The sequence below is a fragment of the Alnus glutinosa genome, chromosome 7 (assembly GCF_958979055.1).
Source record: "Alnus glutinosa chromosome 7, dhAlnGlut1.1, whole genome shotgun sequence".
NCBI classification, from domain to species: Eukaryota; Viridiplantae; Streptophyta; class Magnoliopsida; order Fagales; family Betulaceae; genus Alnus; species Alnus glutinosa.
Window position 1 is genome coordinate 833504 of NC_084892.1, and position 12541 is coordinate 846044.

Here is a 12541-nt window from a genome sequence, read left to right on the forward strand (position 1 = left end):
ATTGCCACTTCATTTTGTAAATAATTTTATAATAAAAGTTGTAGTTTTTTACTTTTTTTTAGTATACCATTCATTAGTCCTATGAGCAACCGAGCTAGCCCTGACTCTTTTTTTTTTTTTTTTTTTTTTTTTTTTTTTTTTTGGCCCTTTTCGCCTTTTCCCCTTTTACAGCAGCCATCATTATGGGTAATGTATATTAAGGTAGCTTAAAGACACTGGCGATTAAAGATCATGACTTAATCTCAATTAAGTGCGATACAACATGAATAGCATCTGAAAATATATATAGCAGCTAGCTGAAGAAATATTTATTGTCATAAGCACAAGTATACTTGCTCCGAAATAAGTATAAGAAAAAGTTTACACTATTCGTTTGATATCTATCGTTCAAATGTTTATTACACGTACAGACACAGACACAGGCATGAATGTGCCTTAGTCCATGATAATACGTATTGTTCTCTTATTACTATAGAGAGAAGGAACACATAATTCCTCTCTATTTGTAAATTCAAGGGCAAATAGTAATAACTTAGTCGGGTGCATTGGAGTAGGTAAATGTGTTGTTCTTATCATCATAAGCGTAACTATAAGCTTGAGGGCATTGGTTCTCGAAGATCATCGAATAGTTTGTCGGTGGACATGTTTCTGGGGTACTATGATCGCCAGTGCAATAGTATTGTGGCTCATTGAAAGCTAAGCATGCACTCTTGCAAGCGATCACGCTCCCATCAAACCCTTTCAGTTGAAGCTCAGCAGGGCAAGCGGCGTTCACGTTTGCTGGGCAACTCGAGGGCTTGCAGTCACCGGTCCCGCCTTGTGTGGCAACAGAAATAGGAAGGTTGAAGCCGTCTACAAGGCTGACATCGTAGAAATCTTGTCCACCATTCACTGCTATGTTGATTTCTACCAAAGATGCTGGCGGGATCGCACCAGCACCGTTGCATGCAACCTGGCCGGAAGCACAGTCAGCAGTTTCACAGGTGAACTTTCCTGAAGCGTCGGTGGTGCATCGTGTTCGGGCCCAGAACCGGCCTATCCATGGAGCTTGGACATCAACTGATGAGGATGCTTTGGATGCTAACTCAAATCCAGTAGTTGATAGCTGAAGTTTTTGGTCTGCTGTTAGAGTTCCTGGCTAGATAGTTGTCGGACAGTTGTTTGTAAAAGTAATTTTAGCAGCATGAGCACCTGCATAACATAAATTGTCAGAAGAATGGTCAACTCGTCAAATTTCATCTTCTTCTTCTTCTTCTTCTTTTTCATATTAGCTTAAGTTTTTAAGATAAAATTAATATTAGAATTTAAAGTATATAACCTTTCATGCAACAAATAAGTAAGATCGAGATACACAATTTTAATGTATAAATGAGTAATATCTACATAACATATGCATAAACTTATCACAAATATCGTACAAAGCTGACGTTCCAAAGTCTAGCTAATATATAACCTTAATTTGGATCAACCTTTATTAAAAAAAGAACATATATTTAATGATTATTAGACCTAATTTCCACTTGCATCAACTTTATAAAATATTTGTATGGTATATAGTATTACTACGTGTAAATATACTTCAGGGAACAATTAAGAGAGAAAAAGAGAGAACGTTCAGTACACAAAAATGTAAAATATACGTGTTTATATATGGAAAGCAATTTGCAAACATATTATACAACTAGACAATGAGATCGATGTACCAGCTAGGAAAGTGAAGGCCAAGGCAATAAGGCCGAAGAGTGAAAGGGATTTGATCATCATTGTACTGTACGTAGTAGATAGACTAGCTAGTTGATCGATGTTGATGAATGGGTTGGGTATTGTGGTGCTAATCTTACGAACTTGGAGTCGTATATATAGAGCCTTAAACGCGACTTTCGAGGCTCACGAACGATGCTGGAAACTTGGATTCGAAGTAATTACAGGAAGGTTCCTCCTTGACTTGAGTTAGCGTATTCCATTTGGTAATGGGGCAAGACCGTCGTGACCCACGAGATACGAGCTAAATGCCATCCAATCGATTGGAGTTATTTATACGTGTCAGTTTTGGAGAAAGGGAGGCAATTAAGTCCATTTACTACTTTGCTCTTACCTATTTTTCTACGAATTATAAGTTCTGGTCGTGGCCGGCTCTGTTTTTTATGTGTGGTTGCTAGATTGTGGATTTTTTGTTTCGTTGAATTTCTTTCACTTACGTGCATGAAATTTTTATCTGTGGAAAAGACCGTCTCATGCGAACTGCATGTACGTAAGGTTTGGATTCAATTTGGAGTACGTGGTATGATCTGGTAGCTAGGGTTTTTTTTTCTCTCTCTCTCTCTCGATCTCTAGGAAAGATCTGCTCGATTATGAGCAAAAAAGATGACTAAATTAAGTTGAACTGTCAAAGCTAGGGAATTGATATCAAAAAGAGTTGAAAACAAATTCATTATCGAAAAATATAGTTATAAAACTGAACGCGTTCTAACGTTGTGACAAGTCTAGGACCAGATATCTGTTCACGTTGTGACAACTGACAAGTCGGGTTTATAGAAAAAAAATATATATAGGTGGTCTACCTTTCACTATATTAAGTAATCTCTGTATTTACTATGCATGCGTAAAGACTAAAGGATGGGCTGGACAGCCTGGACTAGACCCAAAATGTTTTCTTCTAGAAGAACAAAACGAATAATGTGAATGTTGTAAAATACATTGGAATAATTGCACCACTAATTTTTTAGGTTGACCTAAATTATGAATCACTTCTTGTGGTACAAAAATTTATGAATGCTCATTGTGGTAAACTATAATTACAAATCGCTTCCTGAACCCATTTTCCGTTCACTTCTAGAGGTGCCGGGGTGGCTCGCAACCACCCCCCGATGAACACGTGTCGATTTTCTATTGGGTATGACGTGGCAAACTAACGGATTCTGTTAACTTAGTGGACGGAAAACGGGTTTAAGGAGTGATTTGTAATTATAGTTTATCATAATGACCTTCTATGAACTTTTTGTACTACAGAAAATGATTTATAATTTAGGCCAAACCTCATAGATCAATAGTATAATTATCCCAAATACATATATAGAAAGCCAGGGTTTTCAGTTTTCACTGGGCAGGGAGGGATATATTGCAATTTTGTAGATTTTTTTTTTTTAAGGAGAATTTGTAGATCATTAATTATTTGGTCAATACATACATATTATAATAACAAATAGAATATTCAATGAACAATTCCAGGGAACGATCTATATATTGCCTAGCCTCTATTATTACCTATACTACGTACTTCATGCCTCGGATTTCAATTTTTAACATGAACATATACCATAATTATTAATTAGGCCCTCTCATCCTGCAGGACCAACCTCTTCTATTCTTTTGTCATTCCGTTGGGTATATGTGACCTCACAATTAGGGGTGGGCAACGGTTAAATCGATATTAATAGGAGTATTTTCGAATTTCAAATCAAAATAATCAGTTAAATCTATTTAATCATCATTTTTTTTTTTAACATCACTTTAAAAATTTTCGGTTAAAACAGTTAATTTGGTAAGTTTGTATATATATAGTCAATCAGTTAAGTAAGTTAACAACCGATTATTAGTAGGCTTTTTAAATTGGGTCAAGGCTATTTTGATGGGCCGAAAAATGGGTTGTTTTTCGGCCAAACCAAAATGATTTTTTGGGCCGAAGTTTTAATTTGACATGTTTAATGGGCCTAATTTGGGTCAATCTGTAATTCGTGTTAAAAATCATTTTAAAATTTTTGGTTAAAACGATTAATTCGGTAAGTCAGTAAGTTAACTGATCTTTTCTTTCCAAAAAAAAAAAAATTATACCGATTACCAAACTAACCCAAGTTTGGTATAAAATATTTTATTCCAAATTTTAATTATTTCAAGAGGTGGTAGGCAATCGAAGGCAGTTCAGTGGGCGGTTAGTGGGCAACAATATTTAAATATTTCGCCCACTCCTAATCACAAGTTTAGAAAGTAACTTATTCTTAATTACACTTAAAAACTTGCAATTTCAACTCATTGGAACATTTAACACATACCTTTGAAGGATTTTACAAATTTAATAATATATTTGTTGTCATATGGTAAATACATCCTAATTTTTAAATTACTATCACCATGTACACTACCATTAGAAGCATGAAGCAAAATAAAATCTGAATCATAAAATAGATTATCAGAAGTGAAATGGAAATTAAAGATCCTAATATTCCATATTTGGAAATCAAAACCTCATTAATTAGTGATGTGTTGTCATTAGTACGTATCTAATTAATATATGATGTGTAAAGGGCATGACTAAATAATGTGGAAATGCAATTTCAATACAAAGAAGAAGCATTAATAGACATCGCATTTTAAGATGAAAGGGAGATTAGTCAGGTATCAAATTTCAAATAGACCAAAATAATCCACGCTAATGGCGAAGGGGCACTTCTCGATTTCAATCAGTCAAAGTTCATATGATTTATGAGTACTGGTAAAATACAAGCGCTTGTCTATAATTTATTCATTTGAAAAATGGTAGACATGTAATTATTATACAATTTGTTGATACATGTTGGCATCTGATTAGAGGGGGTTCAAATTTTTTTAGTTGATGATGGTCATGTGGCTCCAAATATCACCTGCCCATGCATTCAAGGTACGTACGTAAGTTAACAATTGTTCAAATTAATCATTGGATGATCTGTAATCAAATTTTTGTAACAAAATTGAACTTCATTCTCATTCACTTTTCTATAATAATCATAATACAATGTTCATGATATATATATATATATATTCATTCCCGTCTAAAAAATGAGTTTCCAGAAAAGCCTCTAGAAATCCAAAACTCTGTAACTCATGTTTCAGAGACTCAAGTTGAGCCTGCTTCTCCTAAGCCAGAGTCCTCTTCCTCTTCAAAAGGGAAGAAGCCCTCTAAAATCAAGCAAGTTGCTCTTAAGCTTATGCAACAGCTTATAGAGGCTTAAGATGGTGATGAAGAAGAAGAATCATCTACTGCTAGGAGTGAGCAAATCCCCGCAAAACCCGCTCCGCCCCGCAGAAACCGCCCCAACCCTCCCCGCAGAGCCCAAAACCCGCACCCATGGTGCGGGTTTTGGGGCTGTTTTTGGCCCCCCCGCGCGGTGCGGGGCGGGTTGCGGGGGGGACCCTTGAATTTTCTCGGGTCTCCGCCCCGCCCCGCACCCGCCCCGCATATTTTAAAAAAAAAAAAAAAAAAAAAAAAAAAAAAAGAAAGAAAAGAAAAGAAAAGAAGGAAGAAAGCGGCACGGAGAAAATGCTTCTAACCTAACCCTAAACAAACGCATCTCTTCCTTTTCTTATTTCCAGTTCTGCGGCTTCTGCCTCTTCCTTTTCTTATTCTTCTTTCCTCTTCTTTTGTTCTTCTCGCCGCTTCCCCGAACGGAGACTGAGGAGATCGGGAGAGAGGGAGATGCGAAGAGAGATGAGATCAAGAGAGATCAGAGATGCGAAGAGAGATTGAAGAGAGAGAGATCGAGAGACTGAGGAGATCGGGAGAGAGGGAGAGTCAGAGATCGGGAGAGGGAGTCGGCGAGAGGGAGTCATCCAGCTCCAATTCTCCCGTTCGAGAGGTATCCATTTTGCATTTTGTCAAACACTTGCGTTATTTTATTTTTCTACGAACTGGTTTTTTATTTTTGTTAGGAAATCTGAGAATATTTGTGGGTTTCTTGCTTTTTGACAGGCACCCAAGAGCCTGTTGAGTTTGGGGGCGATGTTGAACGAATATATCTGTTTGAAGGAGCAGAAGGTGATGGTGGATCAGGAAAGGGTCCGATTGGAGCAAGAGAAATGCCGGGTCCAGACGCTCTTGCAGGGCATGCAAGCTGTCATGAACACTTACAATTCCAGCGGAGCCTTCCCGTCGCAGCTGAATATCTCCAGCGGCGCTACCAGATCAGCGATTATTAATTTGGATTAGTAAATTTTGAACATAGGGATACTTATAAAAAAAAAAAAAAAAAAAAAAAAATTGAACACAAGGGTCAAAACCCGCGGGGATCCCCGCCCCACAACCCCGCCCCATCTACACCCGCCCCGTGCGGGTGGAGGGGGTTTTCTGCGGGGTGCGGGTTCACTTTGGGGAACCCGCACCTCTGCGGGGTGGGGTCAAAAAATCCCCATCCCCGCCCCCCCCGCCCCATGCTCAGCCCTATCTACTGCAGAGTCTATATATATAATAATAATAAAAAAAAAAAAAAAAAAAAAAAAAAAAAAAAAACAGGATTAGCCCTTGTTTTCTTTTTGAGCGCTGATATATACAAGGGCTAGTCCTGTTTAAGGAGTCCCATGACTCTCTTACGGCAGCACTACGCGCGGGTAATGTTAAGCTTGACGTCCAACAATGGCTATATAATAATAAAGTCCTCATGGCAAGTAGCAAGCTTTTGATCCATTGACACTTTGGCAGCTGCAAAAAACTTTCTCATCATAAGCACAAATAGAGATATATTGCCCGTCTACAAGGACGAGAATAAGTTTTTATCATTATTTAGTTTCCATACAGCATAATTCAATTATTCATTACCGATTGATACAGATATATGTTCCTTCCTATAGTTCATGGACAAGTTATTTGTTTCCTTATTATTGTAGAGAAAAGAACGTTTGGTTTTATTTTTTCCTCTATTATATTATTTATGGACAGAACGTGATACTGTAGTTAGGTCCGCCTGTGCATGAAAATAGGCTATTATTAGCATCATCGTAGGCATAACTATAGGCCTGAGGGCACTCATTCTTGAAGAACATAGAGTAGTTCGTGGGTGGGCAAGTGGCTGGAGTGCTATAATCGCCGGTGCAACAATATTGTGGCTGATTGAACTCTATGCATGCGCTCTTGCAACCAATCACGCTCCCATCAGACCCTTTCACTTGTAGCTCTACTGGGCAAGCCCCGTTCACATTGGCAGCACAGCTGGGCGCAGTGCATGAAGCTTGTGATGGAGTTATTGATAGAGGCAAGTTGAAGCCGTCTACAAGGCTGATATCGTAGAAATCTTGTCCACCATTCGCTGCTAAGTTGAATTCTGCCAAAGACGTTGGTGGGGCTCCACCGTTGCCGTTGCATGCAACCTGGCCGGTTCCACAATCCGCAGTAGCACAAGTGAACTTTCCCGAGCCATCTGTGGAGCATCCTGTTCGGGCCCAAAACCGGCCGTTCCATGGAGATGGGACATCCAGTGATGTGGATGCTCCAGATGCTAGCTCAAATCCAGTGTTTGATAGCTGAGATGACGGAGTTGATGTTAGGTCTGCTGGCCAGATAGTATACGCACAGTTGTTTGTGACGGTTATTGTAACAGAGTGAGCACCTGCATATATGAACGCAACATTAACAAAACTCGTTGTCATCGCTTCGAACGTGAAAAATAAAAGGATAGCTTGCAAGCAACAAACAAAGCAACTTATTATCAAGAAGAATGCTAGAACTCTTTGTAGTGTCCTTCTGGGATCCTTCTATGCTGAAATGACACATTGTATTTTTTAATGAAAATATAAAAAGAGAAATCAAGCTGTAGTTTTTCTTTATAAAAAACAAAGTTCTATGTCAGCATAGAAGAACTCCAAAAAAAACATTTGAAGAAGCTCTAACATTTCTCTATTATTAAATAAATAAATGGGTTGTATAATGGGGAATGATTTTACAAAATTTAGTTTGTGTCAAGATGGGGAAGGAAATTCATGGATTCTTGTGCAATAGGATTCAATTATATATGAGTTATTCTATGGAAAGAAAAGCACACAAAAAACAGAAATGTATAATTGACAATTAAGATCGAAGAAGAAAAAAATACCATAAATGAAAAGAAAGGCTAAGGTTAGGCCGAAGACTAGTGCCCGAGTACTTCTCATTGCGAATGCTTAGTTTGTGATATGATGTTTTTGTTTGATGAAGGGATGGATATGTATATATAGAGGCCAACCAGAGTATGGTGCCGTTGGTATATAGAGCTTATGGAATGTGAAAGTCGTAGCAAAGCATGGTGTGAATGCTGCCGTATCTACGGTCAAGGATGGTCCAGTCCCTAAATTTGAGAGTGGGGGACAAAACCAAATTAATATATCATTTATATTTTTGGGGGCTTATAAAGTTGAATATGCCAAGAACTTTAATTTGGAAGGGAAGGCGAAATAATTTTTTTTTTTTTTTTTTTGTTAATTATATTGTATGATTTTTGAAAGTGTTATTCACTCATTTCTTATATATAGAGGCCAACCAGAGTATGGTGCCGTTGGTATATAGAGCTTATGGAATGTGAAAGTCGTAGCAAAGCATGGTGTGAATGCTGCCGTATCTACGGTCAAGGATGGTCCAGTCCCTAAATTTGAGAGTGGGGGACAAAACCAAATTAATATATCATTTATATTTTTGGGGGCTTATAAAGTTGAATATGCCAAGAACTTTAATTTGGAAGGGAAGGCGAAATAATTTTTTTTTTTTTTTTTGTTAATTATATTGTATGATTTTTGAAAGTGTTATTCACTCATTTCTTATATATATGCATATTTCTTGTTGACATCTCTCATTTGGATATATAGTTGATTTTGAACTAAAATTAATATATAGTTAATAATACAGATAAAACTTCCGTAGAAAAAGTAGTAATACTATCCCATGGTTCTATAACTTTTGATTACCATTGGGGTATAGTCTAAAATTAAAGTGTACGTCTTATATATATATTATAGATCGATTCAGCTATAATGTTGTGGAGGATGGACCCATTTTTTTTAATCTTTTTATCATAATGAATTTTGAATATATAGGTGGTTAATTAATTCACATGTATCTATATCTATAATTCTTTTTTCTTTTTTCTTTTTTTTTTTGAGGAACTATAATTCTATATACTCTCAAGGGACAACCTAAAAACCTCTTCGCTATGGGGAAGAGGCCGGGAATGCATAAGATCATTAAGGGCTTGTTTGATAAAGGAAATAAAATCATCTCTCCCCCTCTTCACTTTTTTCAAAAGGGAAATGATGGCTATCTACTAGCATCCCACCAGGCCTACGTGGCTAGGAGTATTTTATTTTTTAAAATGTAAGGAATTTCTTTTCAGTTTTTATGATTTAATAATTTCTTTTGATTTTTGAGTCTAAAACTCAAAACGAGTTGGGAGGGGGATTTTTTTTCATTTCCCCTTCCCAACGCCTCTCTCTCTCTCTCTCTCTCTCCTGTTTAATTTTCACCGGCAACGTCTCCACCGGCCGGCCGGCAGTGCCAGTCATTCTTCCCCTCCTTTTTTCGCCGAAAAAGCTCTCTCTCTCTCTCTCTCTCTTTCTCTCTCACAGGATCTATCTCGCCTCGTCGGAAAAGCTCTCCCTTTCTCTCGCCGGTCAGACTTACTTTATTTTTGTTATTTTGCTATTACTATTTTTTCTTAATGGTTACAATAATACTAGTGGTAGTAAGAGTAACTTCTTATTCACTCAAAATGTGATGGGTTTACATCATATATTGCAATTTGTAGATCATTATTTGGTCAATACATACATATTATAATAACAAATAGAATATTCAATGAACAATTCCAGGGAACTCTATATATTATTATTACCCACGTACTACGTAGCTAGCCTAGCCTCGATCTATTGTTAATTACCTACTACATACTTCATGCCTCGGATTTTAATTTTTAACATGAACATATACCATAATTATTAATTATGCCCTCTCATCCAGAATAACTTCTTCTATTCTTTCGTCATTCCTTTGGGTATATGTGACCTTACAACTAAGGGTGGGTATCGGTTAAGTTGATATCAATAGGAGTATTTTTGAATTTCAAATCAAAATAGCCAGTTAAATCGGTTAATTCATCCATTTTTTTTATCGATAAGCATCACTTTCAAAAATTTTGATTAAAACGGTTAATTTGGTAAGTTAGTATATAATCGGTTGGTTTAGTCAGTTAACCGATTCTTAGTGGGCTTTTTAAATTGGGCCAAGGCTATTTTGATGGGCCAAAAAATGGGTTGTTTTTGGGTCACACCAAAATGGTTTTTTGGGCTAAAGTTTTAATTTTACATGTTTAATGGGCCTCATTTGTGTCGTTCTATAATTTGTGTTAAAAATCATTTTAAAATTTTCGATTAAAACGGTTAATTCGGTAAGTTGGTCGGTTAACTGATATTTTTATTTTTTATTTTTTTATAATACTGATTACCTAACCGACCTGAGTTCGGTATAAATATTTCATTCCAAATTTCGATTATCTTAGGAGATGGTAGGCGATTGAAGGCAGTTCGATGGGTGGTCGGTGGGGCAACATGCAATTAGATATTTCATCCACTCCTAATCACAAGTTTAGAACATAACTTATTCTTAATTACACTTAAAAACTTGCAATTTCAACGCATCGGAACATTTAACACATAGTAATGACCTTGGATGTGGATTGCCCATGTAATTATGAGAACAATATAGATCGAATAAGCATATGTATCTTTGGAGGATTTTACAAATTTAATAGTATATTTGTTATCATATGGTGAATACATCGTAATTTTTAAATTACTGTCATCATGTACACTACCATTAGATGTATGCTGCAAAATAAAATCTGAATCATAAAATAAGAAGTGAATTGGAAAAGATCCTAATATTCCATATCTGGCTGGAACTCAAAACCTAATTAATTAATTAGTGATGTACGTGTTGTCATTAGTATCTAATTAATATATGATGTGTAAAGGGCATGACTAAATAATGTGGAAAGGCAATTTCAATACAAAGAAGCAATATTAGACATCGCATTTTAAGATGGACAGAAATTTCATAAAAATCGATTTGTAGGAAATTTTATACAACCCATATATAAGATTGACATGTGTCCATTGGCATATGGGAAGCATATGTTGTTTTAATAGTATATACTTCTCACATACTTTTTTAATAGCACTAATAAAAAAACATGTGATTTTCACATGTTTAAAGGACATATGTCACTTTTATATATAGGTTGTATGAAATACCCTACAAACCGATTTACAATAAATTTTGTCCTTTTAAGATGAAGGCCAGAGCCCAGGGGAGATTAGTCAGGTATCAAATTTCAAATAGACCAAAATAATCCACGCTAATGGCGAAGGGGCACTTCTCGATTTCAATCGGTCAAAGTTCATATAATTTATGAGTGGCAAAATACAACTTGTCTCTAATTTATTCATTTGAAAAATGTTAGACATGTAATTATTTTACAATTTGTTGATACATGTTGACATCTGATTAGGGGGGTTTAAATTTTTTTAGTGGATGATCATGTGGCTCCAAATATATATCAGATAGCGCGTGATATGCGTCAACAAGTTGAAAGTGTGACGTGTTGTGAAATTTTAATATATTTGCAAGCATACGAACCATATCAAAGTATAGTTTAGCAAGCGTGAGGTCGAACCCACATGGACTTGTATAATCATAGGAGAAGGGTGAGATTTTTCCCTCAAATCTAAACTAAATAAGAATAAAAAATCTCACCCTTCTTTGTAAAATCTCAATCTCTTTCTATTTTTTTTTTCACTTTTCTAAAAAAAGTCAAATAAAATACATTCTATTCTTTTTTCTTTCTTTTTTTCACTTTTGATGGGTTTACTGATTCGTAGGGGTGTCATTTATGTTTGATGCATTCCAGTTCGAGCCTGTTGCTGATGACTTCGGCTCTCTCAATAGTTGCTCTGTTCATTAAAATTCTCTTTGCGCCCTCTTTTGTATTAGATTTGCCTCTCTTCTGTTGCATGTTCGTCATTTACATTGATACTTACTGTAGCACTTTTACAGAGAAGTTTGAATTTTGAATTATATTTTCAGATACTCTCTGCAAAGCTAAAGAATGGCTTGAGGTCTATTTCCAGCTCCCTTTGGTCATGACTGCTAACAACTTCATTTCTCAATAAAAGATAGGACCTACTTTAAAATAAATTTTGTTGGGCTTGAAAGTTCTCTTGGTTCATTTTGTTGCCTTAAATTTGTACTTTTTTTGCTAGGTTTGATATTGACCTTAAATAATTTATTTCCTCTGTTGACATTTCAGTTTTGAGAGGAAGTGCTATGTTTTCATAGTTCTAACAATGTCAGGAAATAAGAAAATTGCTTCTGCTTTTTAAATTTGTAAATTTTTCTAGGTGTGTTAAATTTTGTTGGAGTGCCTCATAAATGTTAAGCATTTCTGATTGTTGGGTACGCGTACCCTAGTATTGTTTTTTTCTTTTATAGTAGCTCCTTAGTTGGCATTATTTGGCTATTGAATGTGATCGGATTTAAAAAAAATAAAATAAAATTGATGGTTGTATTAATTGAGTGAATAAGAAGTTATTCAGTAATCATTCTCTTAAAATTTAATAGTTACATCTGTTCCAAACTTTGGATGTATCGATTAATTAAAAGTTGAGTACATATCTTTTTCTTTTTTTTTGACATGTCCACACAAGAGGAAGGGGGGAGATTCGAACTAGTGACCTCCGCTTTATGAAGCGTGGTCCCCAGCTGATTGAGCTACCC

At 36.0% G+C, this 12541-nt stretch overlaps 2 protein-coding genes, 1 long non-coding RNA gene and 1 pseudogene across 3 annotated transcripts; 2 read left to right on the forward strand and 2 right to left on the reverse strand.

The window, feature by feature from the left end:
- Window positions 1-381: 381 nt before the first annotated feature.
- On the reverse strand, window positions 382-1807 carry LOC133874057 (thaumatin-like protein 1b; annotated as a pseudogene).
- Window positions 1808-5315: 3508 nt separating this feature from the next.
- Window positions 5316-5959, forward strand: LOC133872582 (uncharacterized). Its single transcript, XM_062310138.1, has 2 exons — window positions 5316-5609; window positions 5723-5959. Exons 1-2 carry the CDS (start codon window positions 5484-5486, stop codon window positions 5957-5959), a joined length of 363 nt encoding a protein of 120 aa, XP_062166122.1. The 5' UTR covers window positions 5316-5483.
- A 526-nt stretch (window positions 5960-6485) lies between these two features.
- Window positions 6486-7941, reverse strand: LOC133873918 (glucan endo-1,3-beta-glucosidase-like). Its single transcript, XM_062311721.1, has 2 exons — window positions 7836-7941; window positions 6486-7352 (listed from the first exon to the last, which is right to left on the reverse strand). Exons 1-2 carry the CDS (start codon window positions 7891-7893, stop codon window positions 6676-6678), a joined length of 735 nt encoding a protein of 244 aa, XP_062167705.1. The 5' UTR covers window positions 7894-7941; the 3' UTR covers window positions 6486-6675.
- Window positions 7942-9166: 1225 nt separating this feature from the next.
- LOC133872508 (uncharacterized) lies at window positions 9167-12156 on the forward strand. The gene is made up of 2 exons (XR_009901047.1): window positions 9167-9380; window positions 11852-12156. It is a non-coding gene; the product is annotated as an uncharacterized LOC133872508 (long non-coding RNA).
- Window positions 12157-12541: the final 385 nt, after the last annotated feature.

Bases quoted from the DNA above. Each gene is read 5' to 3' on its own strand.
- LOC133872582 (XM_062310138.1), top strand. From the start codon at position 5,484: ATGCGAAGAGAGATTGAAGAGAGAGAGATCGAGAGACTGAGGAGATCG. The intron at 5,610-5,722 runs GTATCCATTTTG...GCTTTTTGACAG, and splicing joins CCAATTCTCCCGTTCGAGAG to GCACCCAAGAGCCTGTTGAG.
- LOC133873918 (XM_062311721.1), bottom strand. From the start codon at position 7,893: ATGAGAAGTACTCGGGCACTAGTCTTCGGCCTAACCTTAGCCTTTCTT. The intron at 7,353-7,835 runs GTATTTTTTTCT...TCATATATGCAG, and splicing joins AGCCTTTCTTTTCATTTATG to GTGCTCACTCTGTTACAATA.